At 45.2% G+C, this 17,794-nt stretch overlaps 2 protein-coding genes across 3 annotated transcripts; one reads left to right on the top strand and one right to left on the bottom strand.

The window, feature by feature from the left end:
• Nucleotides 1-996: 996 nt before the first annotated feature.
• On the top strand, nt 997-9,856 carry chrm4b (cholinergic receptor, muscarinic 4b). The gene is made up of 3 exons (XM_014410687.4): nt 997-1,339; nt 2,185-3,077; nt 8,280-9,856. Exons 1-3 carry the CDS (start codon nt 1,225-1,227, stop codon nt 8,691-8,693), a joined length of 1,422 nt encoding a protein of 473 aa, XP_014266173.1. The 5' UTR covers nt 997-1,224; the 3' UTR covers nt 8,694-9,856.
• mdkb (midkine b) lies at nt 9,551-17,415 on the bottom strand. 2 transcript variants are annotated; one of them, XM_076886981.1, is made up of 5 exons: nt 17,235-17,415; nt 15,575-15,663; nt 13,933-14,106; nt 12,575-12,733; nt 9,551-10,029 (listed from the first exon to the last, which is right to left on the bottom strand). In XM_076886981.1, exons 1-5 carry the CDS (start codon nt 17,390-17,392, stop codon nt 10,010-10,012), a joined length of 600 nt encoding a protein of 199 aa, XP_076743096.1. In that variant the 5' UTR covers nt 17,393-17,415; the 3' UTR covers nt 9,551-10,009. The 2 variants fall into 2 exon arrangements, with proteins under 2 accessions (XP_076743096.1, XP_004571563.1); XM_004571506.3 differs by having other exon boundaries at nt 13,933-14,103; nt 17,235-17,407.
• Nucleotides 17,416-17,794: the final 379 nt, after the last annotated feature.

Below are 17,794 nucleotides of genomic sequence, written 5' to 3'. Positions count from 1 at the left end.
AAGCATAATGCCACTTTCCAAAGAGCACACCCATTTCCCTGAGCTATGAACACTATGAACCGTTCCTGTGGTCACTCCGAGGAGTTACTTTAGAGCCTTATGTCGTGTGCACCTCCAGGCCGAGGCGACGCCTGCCACTTTGGCTCAAACAACGACGGATGGTGCGATCTGGCACTGATGTTCCTTGAGCATGAAGTTCAGCTTGGATCTCTTTAGAAGTCTTTCTGCGCTCTTTTGTTACCATTCGGATTATCCATCTCAATTTCCCTCCTGCGTCCAGGGAGGTTGGCTCCCATGGATCTGAAATTTGTGAATGCCGTGCAGCTGTAGTCACAGGAACATCTAGCTGCTTGGAGATGGTCTTATATCCTTTACCTTTAATCATTTTTGTCCAGGCCTGTTTCATGCATTTATTTTTTAAATAATTCATTTGAAGCGTGGTTGAAAAGCAGTGTCCAACTTTCATTGGTTAAGATTAATAGAATTTTTATTTATTATTACTTTTGTCAGATTAAAGTTATTTCTGGGACCATTGTGGGTACCACCTTTGTCTACGTCTGTACATTGGTTGCATTTTTTGTGTTCAATGTGTACGACTATGTTATTGTGTGTGTGTTTTTGAGGCCTTGTGTGTGCTGTCTGTGGCAAAGTTTGGTTTTTCAGCAGGGTGAATGGTTTTGAGTGTAGAGCTGCATTTCAACCTGATAACACGATGTTTGGGAAATATGGTGAGACGTCATGGATTTGTGTTTACTGTTTGGGGAATACGAGGCATAGTTTCAAGGACTGTGTTTAAGCACTCGAGGAAAACGGTAATAAAGCTGATCTGAGCACAGCAGCCGAGTGACCCTGAGCTCCTTATTAGTGTTTAAAATGATATCGTTATGAGGCGGAGGAGGAAACGCGGCATTTTGTCCACTTTAATGAGCTCTGCATAAATATTTGGAGGCTGGCTGAGAGTCCGGGCTGCTGCTCGGAGGGTCGAGGAACTCGGATGGCAGATCTGTGACTGCACTGCAGCACATTTGTGTCAGAGCGGAGGTTAATCAGATAACATGGAGGAAAAGAGATGATATTAGGACTGTAAATAAGCACTCTGACAGTGCTGGAGGTTTCCGTTTGCTTCTCTGTGCCTGCTGCAGTGTCTTCACTAACGGTAATGCTGGGAGGAAGATGAAGTTAAAACCCGTGTGGTGGTAACTGAAGCTGGGCTCATCTTCTCTAATGTGTCATTACATCCCACATCTGATGACGTCAGGACGGAGGCTGCATGTAAACTGCTGCAGATGGACTGATGGACAGGCAGACAGCGGCAAGCTGAGCAGCTCCAACACCCCCGGTGAGCTGGACCGAACCTCTGAACGCGCTCGCAGCAACTCCTGCCGGTTCATTCTGTCAGGAAATCTGCTTTTATTTTGAAGGCTTAAACGTGTTTTTCAGTCAGTTCCTCAGAGCTGGAGGAAATTTCTCTGAAGTGAAAGTACTTTTACCAAGGTAATAACACAGAAGTGCAAAAGCTGCACCTCGAGCAGGTAAATGTCGATGTGAGTGTGACACAGCTGTGACTGTATCTGATCAGAGCTGCAGCTCATCGTTAGTTTGTCACATTTATCCGTCGTTTCCACATGAATGCTCCTTTTGCACATTTAAATCTTTCATGTGGTCCAAACTGAGGTTTGGGAATGATCACAGGAGTTTCAACATTTTGCATTAAATGTAACGAGATCTTTATAATAAACTTCAAACATCTTCAGTTTTTGCTGCAAGAAAATAAAATCCTGCACGAGGAGAACTTCGTATAAACTGTTTAGCTTCATCGTTTCTGTGTGAGCTGCAATAAAACAGCTTCTGTGAGGAAGAGGAAATCATTCTCAGGAAGATACTGATTCATTTTCAGGGCAAGTATACAAAGTTCTTTCTTTTAATTATATTAGTAAAAGTCATTAACATCCATTGATGACCATTTGATGTTCGCTTCTTTGATTTGCTCTTTATCTCCTGAGTTGATGGGAAAATAACCAGTACATCAGGAACTCTTTGAATTTCACACACTAGGCTGACGGTTCAGTGTTGACTGATTTAAGGAACGCTGTCTTTTCTGTTTTAACACTTGTTATTATTTTGTGGTCACTTTGATCTCGTTTCAGTTCAATAATTTCAAAGTCTTCTTGTGTGTGACTTTAGGAAACATGGAACCGACGCCTACTTTGCTCCGCCTCTCCGTCAACACCTCCCGTGTGCCTCCGCTCTCACCACCATATCCGTACAGCACCGCTCAGCTGGTCCTCATTGCCATGGTTACCACCTCCCTCAGCATCCTCACCGTTCTCGGCAACACTTTGGTGATCCTGTCCATCAAAGTGAACCGTCACCTGCAGATGGTCAACAATTACTTCCTGCTGAGCCTGGCGGTGGCCGACCTGATCATCGGCCTGTTCTCCATGAACGTGTACACGCTGTATAAGCTGCAGGGCCGCTGGCTGCTGGGCCCCGTGCTATGTGACGCGTGGCTCGTCCTTGACTACGTGGCGAGCAGCGCCTCGGTCCTGAACCTGCTGCTCATCAGTCTGGATCGGTACTTTTGCCTGACGCGACCGCTCAGCTACCCAGTGCGGCGGACGGGCAGGATGGCGTGCCTGATGATTGCTGCCGCCTGGCTGCTTTCTTTCATTCTCTGGGCTCCCGCCATCCTGTCCTGGCAGACAGATAAGGGCGGGCGCGTCGTCCCTCACGATCAGTGTTACATCCGTCTACTTGTTAGCCCTGCTGTTACTATGGGGACGACTCTTCCCTCCTTTTACCTGCCGGCAATCATCATGATCGGCCTCTACAGCCACCTGTCAGTTGCCAGCTACAGCCGAATGAGTGTGCTCATGCCAAACCAGGGTGCTCTCAGGGCTTCCAGTCCCTCCTTGAAAGACTTCCTGCTGAGGCGGCGAGGCATGGGGACGAGTGACCCCTGCTCAGACCTGACCCCGAACCAGCTCCAGTCCTGCACGCCAAAGACCAGAAGGAAGAAGAAGACATGTAGAAGTCCAGATGATACAGCGCAGGCCGAGAGTAGCTGGAGACACTGGGTAAGGATGTGTTTCATCTGTTTACCGTCTCTAATGTTGTTGTCAGGGGGCGCTGTCACTTCCTGTTCACTCTCTGCGGTAGAGTATCACTTCCTGTTCCTGTTCCAACACACAGTGGTGTTCTTGTAGCAGTTTATTAAAAACCGTATAGATAACTTCGCTTTTCATATCTTCACGCACTTTACTCGCTTCGTCTTTAGGGTTTCGCTAGCTTAGCTTAGCTCATAGCCAACTCGCTAGCAGTTTTCAGTTTTATTTGTCATATGCAAATTAGCACAGGGTCAACATCGCAATGAAATGTATTTGATGAGCAGCAGTCACTCAGCAGCATGGTATAGTAGAAAAAATAAAATAAAATAATAAAAAATATATAGAAAAATAGAAAAGAGCAAAATATTAATAAGATGTAGTAAAAGAAAAAGAGATTTTCAGTTAACTGACTATATATATATGTATGTATAAATATATGTACACTAGTGATTAAATTAAGAAAATCTTAAACAGGAATGTGAGGGGGGGCAGATGGGATATTGCACAGGAATGAGCAGCAGAAAATTACAGTATTGCACTTTTAAATATAAATATCAATGACAATAAAGTGGAGTGACCAGTGCAGATTATACAGAGTACTTGTGAAGCTGCAGGTAGCTTCTGAGTGCTGTGCTGTGTGTGTTTAAGTGTTGTGGTTGAGGTGTCGTATGGTTGGTGGTAAAAACTGTTTTTAAGTCTTGTAGTCCGAGCAGACAGACTCCTGTAACGTCTGCCAGATGGTAACAAGGAGAACAGCTGATGTGCTGGGTGGCTGTGGTCCTTGATGATGGAGGCTGGAGATAAATGTCCTGAATGGCAGGAAGCCTCGTGCCAGTGATGTGCTCTGCTGCCTTCACCACCCTCTGTAGTGATTTCTGGCTGCTGGCTGAGCAGCTTCGTACCAAACTGTGATGCAGCTCGTCAGCAAGCTCTCGATCTCACACCTGTAAGAATTTGAGGTGATGTTGGCGTTCATGCCAAACTTCCTCAGCCTCCTCAGGAAGTAAAGCCACTGGCGAGCTTTCCTGATAGCAGTGTCTGTGTGAGGGTCCAGGAGAAGTCCTCTGTGATGTTGACTCCAAGGAATTTGAAGCTGCTGACCCGTTGATGTGGATGGGCTGGTGTTCCCATGGCATCTTTACCTGTCCTGCACTTTCCTGCACATTGTGTCACATGTTTAGTTAGAGGAGCAGTGACCTCGCTGCGAGGCTTCACATTATGATCATTTTTAGACATTTATCATTCTTCCAGTTATTTCTTTGAGCTCACTGAGCTGGGCCTTCACATGCAGCAGTGTGTCTTCCGATTTCTGAACGCTCCAACTTCCTGTCACTTTGTTGCTGGAACACCTGGATTTCCACAATAAAGCATATTTCTGTTCTATATATCTATGAGTGTTTACAGGCTGCAGAATGTGTGGGTACAAACAAAATGCCTTTTTTGACATTAATAAAGCTGATCTGAGCACAGCAGCCGAGTGATCCTGAGCTCCTTATTAGTGTTTAAAATGATATCGTTATGAGGCGGAGGAGGAAACGCGGCATTTTGTCCACTTTAATGAGCTCTGCATAAATATTTGGAGGCTGGCTGAGAGTCCGGGCTGCTGCTCGGAGGGTCGAGGAACTCGGATGGCAGATCTGTGACTGCACTGCAGCACATTTGTGTCAGAGCGGAGGTTATGGAGGAAAAGAGATGATATTAGGACTGTAAATAAGCACTCTGACAGTGCTGGAGGTTATTCCTCAGCCTCTCAATCTGGAGGCCAGGATTACTGAATTGGAGACTCGGCTTCGCACCCTTCATTCACCCGTAGCTAGCCAGGCCCCTGTAGCTGGTGCAGCCGAAGATAGCGTAGGCCCCGCTAGCTGTTCCCTGGCAGACCCCAAGCAGCTGGGGAAAGAGGGCGGCTGGGTGACTGTGAGGAGGAACATAGTCCTAAACAGAAGCCCCAGGTACACCACCAACCCGTTCATGTGTCTAACCGTTTTTCCCCACTCGGCGACACACCCGCCGGGGGTCAAACTCTGGTAATTGGTGATTCTGTTCTCAGACATGTGAAGCTAGAGACACCGGCAACCATAGTCAATTGTCTTCCAGGGGCCAGAGTAGGCGACATTGAAGGAAATTTAAAACTGCTGGCTAAGGGTAAACGTAAATTCAGTAAAATCATAATTCACGTCGGCAGTAATGACACCCGGTTACGCCAATCGGAGGTCACTAAAATCAATATTGAATCGGTGTGTAACTTTGTGGGACTCTGTAGTTTTCTCTGGTCCCCTCCCCAATCAGACCAGGAGTGACATGTTTAGCCGCATGTTCTCCTTAAATCGCTGGCTGTCTGAGTGGTGTCCCAGAAACGATGTGGGCTTCATAGATAATTGGCAAACCTTCTGGAGGAAACCTGGTCTTGTTAGGAGAGACGGCATCCATCCCACTTTGGATGGAGCAGCTCTCATTTCTAGAAATATGGACAAATTTATTAAACCCCCCAAAATATGACTATCCAGAGTTGGGACCAGGAAGCAGAGTTGCAGTCTTACACGCCTCTCTGCAGCTTCTCTCCTCCTGCTACCCCCCCAAAAACCCATCTCCATAGAGACTGTGTCAGCTCCCAAACAGACAAAAACAAACTAAAAACCAGCAACAAACAACTTAAACATAAACAATCACAAAGAAAGAACAATACAGTATCCACATCTGAACCAAAGAGTAAAACAGTGAAATGTGGATTATTAAATATTAGGTCTCTCTCCTCCAAGTCTCTGTTAGTACATGACTTAATAATTGATCAACAAATTGATTTACTCTGCCTTACAGAAACCTGGTTGCAGCAGGATGATTATGTTAGTTTAAATGAATCAACACCCCCGAGTCATTCTAACTACCAGAAACCTCGAAGCACAGGCCGAGGGGGAGGTGTGGCAGCAATTTTTCACACCAGCCTGTTAATTAATGAAAGACCAAGACAGACTTTTAATTTATTTGAAAGCCTGATGCTTCGCCTCGTCCACCCTAGCTGTAAACTCAGAAACCAGTCTTACTTGTTATCATCTATCGTCCACCTGGGCCTTACACAGAGTTTCTGTCTGATTTCTCAGACTTTATATCTAATTTAGTTCTGAGCTCAGATAAAATAATTATTGTGGGTGATTTTAACATCCATGTAGATGCTAAAAATGACAGCCTCAACATGGCATTTAATCTGTTATTAGACTCAATTGGTTTCTCTCAAAATGTAAAAGAACCCACCCACCACTTTAATCACACTCTAGATCTTGTTTTAACATATGGCATAGAAACTGAACATTTAACAGTGTTTCCTGAAAACCCTCTCCTGTCTGATCATTTCCTGATAACATTTACATTTACAATAATTGATTACACAGCAGTGGAGAGTAGACTTTATCAAAGTAGATGTCTTTCTGAAAGCGCTGTAACTAAGTTTAAGAATATAATCCACCCACTGTTATCATCTTCAATGCCCTGTACCAACACAGAGCAGAGCAGCTATCTGAACGCTGCTCCAACAGAGGTCGATCATCTTGTTAATAATTTCACCTCCTACCTACGTACGACTCTGGATACTGTAGCTCCTGTGAAAACGAAGGTCTCTAATCAGAAGTACCTGACTCCGTGGTATAATTCTCAAACACGTACCCTAAAGCAGATGACTCGTAAGCTGGAGAGGAAATGGCGTGTCACAAATTTAGAGGATCATCATTTAGCCTGGAGAAATAGTTTGTTGCTTTATAAGAAAGCCCTCCGCAAAGCCAGAACATCTTACTATTCATCACTGATTGAAGAAAATAAGAACAACCCCAGGTTTCTCTTCAGCACTGTAGCCAGGCTGACAAACAGTCAGAGCTCTGTTGAGCCAACCATCCCTTTAACGTTAACTAGTAATGACTTCATGAACTTCTTCACAAATAAATTTTTTATCATTAGAGAAAAAATGACCAATAATCATCCCACAGATGTAATATTATCTACAGCTACTCTTAGTACCATTGATGTTAAGTTAGACTCTTTTTCTCTAATTGATCTTTCTGAGTTAACTTCAATAATTACTTCCTCCAAACCTTCAACGTGTCTTTTAGACCCCATTCCTACAAAACTGCTCAAAGAAGTCCTGCCATTAATTAATGCTTCGATCTTAAATATGATCAACCTATCTCTAATGATCGGCTATGTACCACAGGCCTTCAAGCTGGCTGTAGTTAAACCTTTACTCAAAAAGCATCTCTAGACCCAGCAGTCTTAGCTAATTATAGGCCAATCTCCAACCTTCCTTTCATATCAAACATCCTTGAAAGAGTAGTTGTCAAACAGCTAACAGATCATCTGCAGAGGCTTATTTGAAGAGTTTCAGTCAGGTTTCAGAGCTCATCACAGCACAGAAACAGCTTTAGTGAAGGTTACAAATGATCTTCTTATGGCCTCTGACAGTGGACTCATCTCTGTGCTTGTCCTGCTAGACCTCAGTGCAGCGTTCGATACTGTCGACCATAATATCCTATTAGAGCGATTAGAACATGCTGTAGGTATTACAGGTACTGCACTGCAGTGGTTTCTATCATATCTATCTAATAGACTCCAGTTTGTTCATGTAAATGGAGAGTCCTCTTCACACACTGAGGTTAATTATGGAGTTCCACAGGGTTCAGTGCTAGGACCAATTCTGTTTACATTATACATGCTTCCCTTAGGCAGCATCATTAGAAGACATAGCATACATTTACACTGCTATGCAGATGACACCCAGCTCTATCTGTCCATGAAGCCAGATAACACACACCAATGAGTTAAACTGCAGGAATGTCTTAAAGACATAAAGACCTGGATGGCCGCTAACTTTCTGCTTCTTAATTCAGATCAAACTGAGGTTATTGTACTAAATCTTAGAAATGCCTTATGAAGCCAGACGCTTCCTCTGGATAGCATTACTTCAGCCTTCAGTGACACTGTAAGGAAACCTTGGAGTCATTTAAATGACTCTAAGATGACCTGCTCTACCTCCCAAAGATGGCTGTAGTCTAAAAGGCAAGAGAATGGACAAAGAATGCAAAGAGAGCATGTGTCTACTATATTGGCTCCCTGTTCAATCCAAATAGAGAGATTGGTTGTAAGGCCGCCTGATGAAAAGAAGTGAAGGTGGCTTGTTTGTCTCCTCAGAAGCATCCCTCTCAAACTGCTGTCAAACCCACCGGAGACGAAGACCACAACAAGACTGAATCTGAAGACTCATTCAACGCTGACCTCCACAGGGCGGCCTCGGCAGTCTTCTCCTCCTGCCCCGACATCAGCTCACATGAGAGGAGGCGGCAGCGAGTGATGGCGAGGGAGAGGAGGGTCACGAGGACCATCCTGGCCATCATCCTGGTATTTGTCCTCACCTGGACGCCGTACAATGTCATGGCCGTTGTTGCTGCCTTCTGCCATTGCCGCATTCCTGACGCCCTGTGGACCACAGGATACTGGCTGTGCTACGTGAACAGCACTGTCAACCCCGGCTGCTATGCCCTGTGCAACGTGACCTTCAGAAAAACCTTCTGCAGCCTCCTGCGCTGCCGCTGCAGGCGGCTGTAACAGCACTGGTGCGTTTTTGCTTTGTTTTTGGCAGCTGGCTTTTTGCTTTCCTTTCATGGAGTTTGGTCCTATCGCAGGTTTCCATCTAAATGTAGAAGGAGATTTAAGATGGGCAAAACAAATGCGAACAAAAGGTTGTTTCCATCCTTGCAGCTCAGTGGTTGGTCTGACAAACAGCCGGTGGTGCAAAACGTCCTTAAATCAAAGCAGATAATGCCATCATGTCTCCATTTCCAGCTCAGATGACATGGCCTCTTATCACAATTTGGGCTGTAAATGTTTGATGTTTATGTAGTTAATTAATCCATCTACTTCCTGCTGCTTCTCCATGATGTGTTTAATGAGCAGTGACTGATGTAACAAGGCATAAATGCTGTCAAGGCTGCAGCTACTGTTCATCTTTATTATTAAGAAAGTGTTTGGTAGATGCAGCACAATAAAGGAAATAAAACAGCGTCATTACTGCTAAGAAACACGTTTAAGGCTGTGAACATGCTTATTTCTGGTAGAAAGTTTTAACATGAAAGTCTATGACTCTGCTGGAGCCTCTAGTGGACTTTGGTTGCCTCAGAGGTTGCTTGGTGGAGACCAGAAGCAGAGTTAAAGCAGATTTTTGTGTTTTTAGTTGAAACTGTAGAGGACCGAGAATAGAACCCTGAGGAACTCCTGGAGAACTTACCGACACTTTAAATGTGGAGAAGTCGATCTGTCTGCTTAAAGATTCGGGTCACTGAGTTCCTGTAGTGAACAAAGCTTGTGATTTGTGCCTCCAAACTGAACCCCGTTCTTGAATATGCACGAACCTTTTATTATTATGACAGCCATCGTGTCTGTGCACCAGTAATCACGCCAGAGTCTTCACCAAAGCAATGTACAGTCTTTATTTTGCTTATTTGTACAGTTTCATCCTGCAGCAACAATAATCTATAGTTTAAAAAATAGATTTCATAGAGGATTTTCTCAGATTCTTTAAAACTAAACTCGCCTACAAACAAACTCGTGACGATCCCGTGAGGACCAGCGTCCAGTTTAGTCTGAATTCACAGGTGGCTACTGTACAAGCTTTAGGACTATCTCAGTGTAATGGTTAACAAACTATCAGCTACGAGGATTATTCTCATCATCTAGCGGGACAGTGTCGGAAAAGCTTTAATCCAGAAAAACATCAAATCAGAAACCAGAAAAACAAGAATCAAAAGCAAGGAGAGGCGGTCGGTGTGTTTTGGAGGAGTCTCTCATTTTGTGTATTCAAAGGAGGGAAGACGATCGTTGAGGAAGAGGACGAAACGCCGCCGTCTTCTGTCGCGGTACATCCTTCAGTTGGACTTCTTCTCGCCTGAGGAAGCAAAGCATCAGACATTCATGTTACAACATCGTTCCCCATGATGAATCCCGCACGTTTGCTCTGGTGGAGGCGAGGAAGATCAGGTTTTATCATCAGGTCTGAATCTGAAGGTGCTGCCGACCGGCCTCAGCAGCTAATGCTTCAGGTTAGCAACACCTACTGACCAATCAGATCTCTGGGAGACGGCGTTATGGCTCAGAGCTCAGATGCTTGGAGCACGAGTAAGAAACAGGTTTTTAATTCAATTCAACTTTACAGTGGGGCAAAAAAGTATTTAGTCAGCCACCGATTGTGCAAGTTCCCCCACCTAAAATGATGACAGAGGTCAGTAATTTGCACCAGAGGTACGCTTCAACTGTGAGAGACAGAATGTGAAAAAAAATCCATGAATCCACATGGTAGGATTTGTAAAGAATTTATTCGTAAATCAGGGTGGAAAATAAGTATTTGGTCACCTCAAACAAGGAAAATCTCTGGCTCTCACAGACCTGTAACGTCTTCTGTAAGAAGCTTTTCTGTCCCCCACTCGTTACCTGTATGAATGGCACCTGTTTGAACTCATCATCTGTATAAAAGACACCTGTCCACAGCCTCAAACAGTCAGACTCCAAACTCCGCCATGGCCAAGACCAAAGAGCTTTCGAAGGACACCAGGAAAAGTATTGTAGACCTGCACCAGACTGGGAAGAGTGAATCTACAATAGGCAAGCAGCTTGGTGTGAAAAAATCAACTGTGGGAGCAATCATCAGAAAATGGAAGACATACAAGACCACTGATAATCTCCCTCGATCTGGGGCTCCACGCAAGATCTCATCCCGTGGGGTCAAAATGATCATGAGAACGGTGAGCAAAGATCCCAGAACCACACGGGGGGACCTGGTGAATGACCTGCAGAGAGCTGGGACCAAAGTAACAAAGGTCACCATCAGTAACACACTACAACGGCAGGGAATCAAATCCCGCAGTGCCAGACGTGTTCCGCTGCTGAAGCCAGTGCATGTCCAGGCCCGTCTGAAGTTTGCCAGAGAGCACATGGATGATACAGCAGAGGATTGGGAGAATGTCATGTGGTCAGATGAAACCAAAGTAGAACTTTTTGGTATAAACTCAACTCGTCGTGTTTGGAGGAAGAAGAATACTGAGTTGCATCCCAAGAACACCATACCTACTGTGAAGCATGGGGGTGGAAACATCATGCTATGGGGCTGTTTTTCTGCCAAGGGGACAGGACGACTGATCCGTGTTAAGGACAGAATGAATGGGGCCATGTATCGTGAGATTTTGAGCCAAAACCTCCTTCCATCAGTGAGAACTTTGAAGATGAAACGAGGCTGGGTCTTCCAACATGACAATGATCCAAAACACACCGCCCGGGCAACAAAGGAGTGGCTCCGTAAGAAGCATTTGAAAGTCCTGGAGTGGCCTAGCCAGTCTCCAGACCTCAACCCCATAGAAAATCTGTGGCGGGAGTTGAAAGTCCGTGTTGCTCGGCGACAGCCCCAAAACATCACTGCTCTCGAGAAGATCTGCATGGAGGAATGGGCCAAAATACCAGCTACTGTGTGTGCAAACCTGGTAAAGACCTATAGTAAACGTTTGACCTCTGTTATTGCCAACAAAGGTTATGTTACAAAGTATTGAGTTGTATTTTTGTTATTGACCAAATACTTATTTTCCACCCTGATTTACCAATAAATTCTTTACAAATCCTACCATGTGGATTCATGGATTTTTTTTTTCACATTCTGTCTCTCACAGTTGAAGTGTACCTCTGGTGCAAATTACTGACCTCTGTCATCATTTTAGGTGGGGGAACTTGCACAATCGGTGGCTGACTAAATACTTTTTTGCTCCACTGTATTTATTTAGCGCCAAATGACATCAACAGTCACCTTAAGGTGCTTTGTATTGTAAGGTAGACGCTACTATAATACACACAGAAAAACCCAACAATCATACGACCTCCTATGAGCAAGTAGGACAGTGGGAAGGAAAAACTCCTTTTTTAGATAAACTTTTTTGTCTCCTGCTGGTTTTCAGAGTATTATTGTTGAGTCTTTATCTGACAGTATAACTTGGAAACTGCAGCCTTGTGCACGTGAGTTTCCAGCTGAACCAGGTGAGCCACCTTCACCTGGCCTTTAGCCCTGCCTCCTTCAGAACTTCAGTGTAGTTTTTGTAAACGCTCAGAGATTCTGATCAGGTTTGCAGAAACAGCGATTTTTGGCATCTTGTGGCTGCTTTACAAACACAAAGTCAAATGTTCTCTTTGCTTTACTCGCCTGAAATCCTTTCTAAAACCTTTCGTCTCTGTATAAGAGTGAAGGATCCGCCTCTGACTGCACACCAACGGCATCATTAAGCTCCTCCTCCATTTTCTCGATGTTGGTGGCGTCTGAGCTCAACGTGGCTTTTTTATTTTTATCACGACGGTGCTGCACAGTATTGCTACGAAAGCATCATCAGAAGCTACACGTGACTTGATCGTGTCGTCGTCTGTTGCAGTGACTGTTAAAGGTTACTGAGGACTCTCACCTTTGACCTTCTTCACTTTGGGGGAGCAGGGTTTGGACACCTTGACGGTGGCCTGGCACTCGGCGTTGAACAGCGCTCGCTTCAGCGTCCCTGATCGGGTCTTGGTGTTGGTGGTGGCGTCGCAGTTTCCCCACGGCCCAAACTTGTACTTGCAGTCACCTGAAAGAAGATTTGAACTTTGAACCCACAAAGCCGCCGCACGTTCCCCCCTCTGCCTCCCAGACGCATCGCTGCCAGCTTCATTTAAATTGATTCATTTTTCATTGATTGGCACATTTACATGACTTTTTGACTTCTCTGAATCATCAGTGGGATTTTTCTTTTATTCTATAAAACCTGAATAAAGTCACAAAAATGCCAAATGTAGAAAAAATAATACAATTACAGCTCATTTATTCAAAATGAGATTGAATCTTTTCTTTCAATAAACACCCGTTTTGAAACATTTGAGTTTCCTGGTGGTTATTTCATGGCTTCACAGGGTCATTCAGTGATTTTAGTAAGAAATATGAAATATTTTTGGAGAAGCACGAAAGATCCACCTCTGCACCGAAGAGTGAAACTGTGAAATGTGGATTATTAAATATTAGGTCTCTCTCCTCCAAGTCTCTGTTAGTACATGACTTAATAATTGATCAACAGATCAATTTACTCTGCCTGACAGAAACCTGGTTGCAGCAGGATGATTGTGTTGTTTTAAATGAATCAACACCCCCAAGTCATTCGGGGGTGTTGTCAGAACCCACCCACTCTCCTGTCTGATCATTTCCTGATAACATTTACATTTACAATAATTGATTACACAGCAGTGGGGAGTAGACTTGATCACAGTAGACGTCTTTCTGAAAGCGCTGTAACTAAGTTTAAGAATACTGAGTTAACTTCAATAATTACTTCCTCCAAACCATCAACGTGTCTTTTAGACCCCATTCCTACAAAACTGCTCAAAGAAGTCCTGCCATTAATTAATGCTTCGATCTTAAATATGATCAACCTATCTCTAATGATCGGCTATGTACCACAGGCCTTCAAGCTGGCTGTAGTTAAACCTTTACTCAAAAAGCATCTCTAGACCCAGCAGTCTTAGCTAATTACAGGCCAATCTCCAACCTTCCTTTATATCAAACATCCTTGAAAGAGTAGTTTGACTGTTTTAAATCAAAGACAATAAAATGCATTATTGGAGCTTTTTGTCTTTTAGAGGAGAAATCATGTCCTGGAGATAAATTCAGAGCGTTTAATAGGGCAGCGAACCCCGAGTGTAAATGTGTAGATGTTAGAGTTTGTGTCTTGAGCTCCACCCTGTGACCATCCGGAGGAGCTCTGCCCTGTGTGGTGTCAGCTGTGTGGAGTCTTACTGATGTCCTTCTTCCAGTTGCAGGGGATCTTGCAGGGAATCTTGTCGGTGCGATCTTTGCAGGTGGCATCTCTCACACCGTCCCCGCAGTCTCCGTGTTCAGGTATGCACTTCCCGTACCGAGTCTCTGCAGGGGAGCACTCGGAGGTCGTCCGGGACTTGTCATGCCTGCCTGCTGAGCAGAGAGTCGGTCAGACACCTGCAGCGGCTCAAACACGCTGACACAACATGGTTTAAACACACCGGAGGCCATTTTTCTGTTTCACGTTTTGTGGCCTCATAAAATGTTTTCATGCAGAACATTTTGCTTTGTTTCAGCTAAAGAGAAGAACAGGTTTGTACTTGTGGTTTAATTCCACCTGGATAACTGAACACTCTGATAAATTTAGCTTTTCTGCCTCTTAAAAGACGTTTCTGTTGAATCTGAAGAGTGTTTCTTTCTTTGATGTTTGTTTTGTGCTGACAGCGTGAGGTGAGGAGGGATTTTATAGCTCAGTCACACTGGAATAAAACTAGGACTTGTGACGAGGAATGATCTGTGATTGCACCGTCATCAACTGATTGCAAATAGCTGCAGTGAGCAAATAGTTGCCCAGAGGATGAACCTGCAACACTCTCACCCTCTGCACAGGTCAGGTCACCTGGTGGGAGGAAACCTGTCTCCAAACCGCCACGGCCTGCTCAGACACGTTTGCACATCGTTGCTGTGATGAAAACGACTCCGCTCACAGCAACAACATCACTGTCTGCTTCAGCTGGATGTTAACGTGAGCTTCTGCAGGTCGTTGCATTTGCATCGCTTTATGATCTCAAACAGATTTTTGTTTCCTGTTGTATTCCAGCCCGCTGCCTGTGCAGCTAGTCTTGGAAAAACCCGGAAACTATCCCAGTGGTGGTCAAACCACGGCTTTATACTGTCATTAAAGTGCAGCGAGGTCATCAAATGTCATATTTAAATAGAGTGAGAGCTTACCCATATGGAAAAGATATATATGAATCTTATAAAGTTTGTATCTGTCTTGTGTGAAACTTGTATGAAAAGCATACAAGAGTGAAAACAGATATAAGATCCCTTGAAAAATTATATAATGAAACTTGTATGTTTTGGATACTTCCTAAAACAATGTATGAAAGTAATGAGAAAGTGGCCACTTTCATGAGTAATCACATATAAGTTTTTACTATTTCTTTTCCGTATGGGGAGAGCTCCTGTACATCAGCATGAGACGCTGAGAAAAACAAATCTGTTGACAGCCGAGCTCAGCTGCACCTGAAACACGTCTTATTGTGTTTTTGTCCATTTCGTGAAACTTTTTCCTCTTTAGTCTCCAGCAGCTCTCTGGACTGAATGCTTCACAGTCACTATATTCCAGTCATTTACACAAAGATCATTACTAAAGCAGAAGGGAAAGCTTTGCCTGAGTTAGTCTGGAATTTAAAGATGAAAACTGGTAAGAGCGTTTTTTGGATGTTTTCCGACAGGAAAAACTTGTTTTTCATGCTCGTTAACCTTTAATGCTTTACTTGAGTGCATGCCTGCTGTGGTGACAGGCATTCCTGGGAATGCACTTTTTTTAACAAAAGAAGAAGAAGAGAAACTTGACTTTCCCGGTGTGGTGACAGAACATGAAGGACAGCCACACCTTTGTGATGTTTGGCTCTTTTGCTGGCCTCAGCGGTGAGCGTCAGGGCCAGGAGCAGCAGCAGCGTCACTGAGAACAAACTTCGCATTCTGCAGAAACAAAAACACACTCACACATTATTCATCACAATACAACGTCAGTCAAACACAAGCAGTGAGAAAGAGGTGGACACCCTGCAGCCAGAGGCCTGGACGCGCTGCCACGAACAACCACACCTTCCATTTGTTTCTAATGTTTGCAGCCGATCGAGTAAGAGCCACGCGGCGAGACAGAGACACGGAAAGGCTACAACGAAGCCACAAAGAAGCACGAGAGCAACTACGCAGAAACACAAACACAGAATCACAGAGACACGAATCCACAGCCAAAATACAAAGAGCTGGAAAAGCAGGACTTCTGTCTGTGCTGAAACAGGAATGTGAGTTGAGTTGTGGTGTGTGTGCTGATCCGCAGCCTGGACGCGGGTCATCGAGCCAGATGGTTCAAACATTCAGACCAAACCAAATCTTTTCACCTCCTCCCGTATCACAGCGCCTCAGCCCAGTAATCTGGCTATTGTAGTGAGAGCAGCAGCAGTGGGATTATGAAAGTGGGCTAATGTATGCAGAAGCTGCTGTCAGCGCACACACACACACACTCGGCTGTTGTTTTGCACGTATCTGTGGTGTGCTGCAGGATTAGCACGTTCCTTTGGTGTTTGACGGCAGCGATCATCACACAGCAACAGCAGCCGTCGGCTCGGGGGACAAATGGAGAGCAGCCTCCAAAGAGAGAGAGTCAATTACCCAGAAGGCCCTGCTCTCCCTCGCTGCTGTCATTGTGCTGCGAGATGACAGACTCCTCTTTCAGCCTCCATTAAAGCAATGGTCCTCTTTCACATGTCAGCTGGCACAGCAAATCCTGCTCCTCTCGCTCCTCCTGCGGCCTTTTATGAGGAGAGAACCGGCTCTCAGCAGGTCTCCAGTCTGCCCCCCATCAATGAAGAGGAGGAGGAGGGGGAGGGGGAGGGAGGGGGCGACCGAGCAGCGTCTGAATGAGCTCTTTAGAGTTCCCCTCAAAAGAATACTGATTCATTGGCCCAAAACAAAGCCTCTTCTAGCCTGGTTTCATTTCTCTAAAGCCTAACACAGATTCTGTGCCACCCCCGAGGAGCCCCCTCCGCCCCCCGCCCTGAATGGAAACGTATTTGCATCAGAAAACAAAGAAAAGCAGTGGGATGCTCCCTCTGGTTCAGGAGCAGGGGCGACATCAGGAGAACTTCCTCCTGGATCTCGGGGTTCATTCTGGCATCCGGAGGCCGACCGGAGGCCGCGCGCACGAACCCCTCACCTGCCCGCAGCCAATCAGAGCGCACACAGGTGACTTGGAGAGAGACGCTCCAGACGAGTCAAAAACGTAAAGCTTTGAGTAAAACGAGCTTTCGTTCCGCTTCCTGTCTTTCTTCTGATTCCTTCGCTCCCGTTTCTCTCTCATGTCTTTGTTTCGGCTCCTTCCTTAATCCCTTGCTGCCTTTCCTTCCTTCACATTCAAGAGTAAACAAACAACAAGATTAAACTGAAGCTAAACAAACAAGCAAACAAGCGCGTCGCCGATGAGCCGCAGCAGCAGAATCAACCTAAAGTGTGAAAACAGAAGTATGGGCACAAACGCGGACACTTACTTCGGGCTGGAGAGGAGCGGCCGGTCGCGCGGTGCAGTCTCGCTTTCTGTCGCTGCTTCAGCTGCAGCTCCCGAACAACCCCTCGCGTGCACGCGCACGCGCACGGTGACATCACACACTTTAATCCAGTCTCCAGGAACAAAACAAGCTCCGCTCATTTACATGAAATGCAGAATGTGTGCGTGAATGTTTGCGGAGTGGAGTGCGCGTCAGCCCACAGACGCGTGTCAGGTGACTTTCAGGTGAGTTTCAGGTGGAACGGCTTCTAGGAAACACTCGGTGTGGGTGAAAGGGCACAGGCAACTCTTCTTAAAAAACAAAGAGAAACTGTTCGTGTTGCCAGCAGCAAGAAGGAATCTAACTACAAAAGTAATGGGATACTTTTTAAAAACATGACGATTTGAAACTTCTTGGGTCAGAGTGAACATGGCAACATGTTCCACAGCCTGATGGTGGCGCGCGTCTTTGTTCTGTGTGGTAACAGTAACCGTGGTGTTGCCTCTGACTGTAGCACAACAAAGGAAACGTGTAAGCTCGCGCTAACTGTGCACGAGCTGCCA

Source organism: Maylandia zebra, linkage group LG7 (genome assembly GCF_041146795.1).
Source record: "Maylandia zebra isolate NMK-2024a linkage group LG7, Mzebra_GT3a, whole genome shotgun sequence".
NCBI lineage: Eukaryota > Metazoa > Chordata > Actinopteri > Cichliformes > Cichlidae > Maylandia > Maylandia zebra.
Note: the sequence above shows the minus strand (reverse complement) of the source record. Positions and strands in the feature narration are given on the sequence as shown.

Bases quoted from the DNA above. Each gene is read 5' to 3' on its own strand.
- mdkb (XM_076886981.1), bottom strand. From the start codon at position 17,392: ATGAGCGGAGCTTGTTTTGTTCCTGGAGACTGGATTAAAGTGTGTGAT. The intron at 15,664-17,234 runs GTAAGTGTCCGC...TTGTTTCTGCAG, and splicing joins CCGCTCCTCTCCAGCCCGAA to AATGCGAAGTTTGTTCTCAG. The intron at 10,030-12,574 runs GTGAGAGTCCTC...TTGCTTCCTCAG, and splicing joins CAAAGTGAAGAAGGTCAAAG to GCGAGAAGAAGTCCAACTGA.
- chrm4b (XM_014410687.4), top strand. From the start codon at position 1,225: ATGTGTCATTACATCCCACATCTGATGACGTCAGGACGGAGGCTGCAT. The intron at 1,340-2,184 runs GTGAGCTGGACC...GTGTGACTTTAG, and splicing joins GAGCAGCTCCAACACCCCCG to GAAACATGGAACCGACGCCT. The intron at 3,078-8,279 runs GTAAGGATGTGT...TTGTCTCCTCAG, and splicing joins AGAGTAGCTGGAGACACTGG to AAGCATCCCTCTCAAACTGC.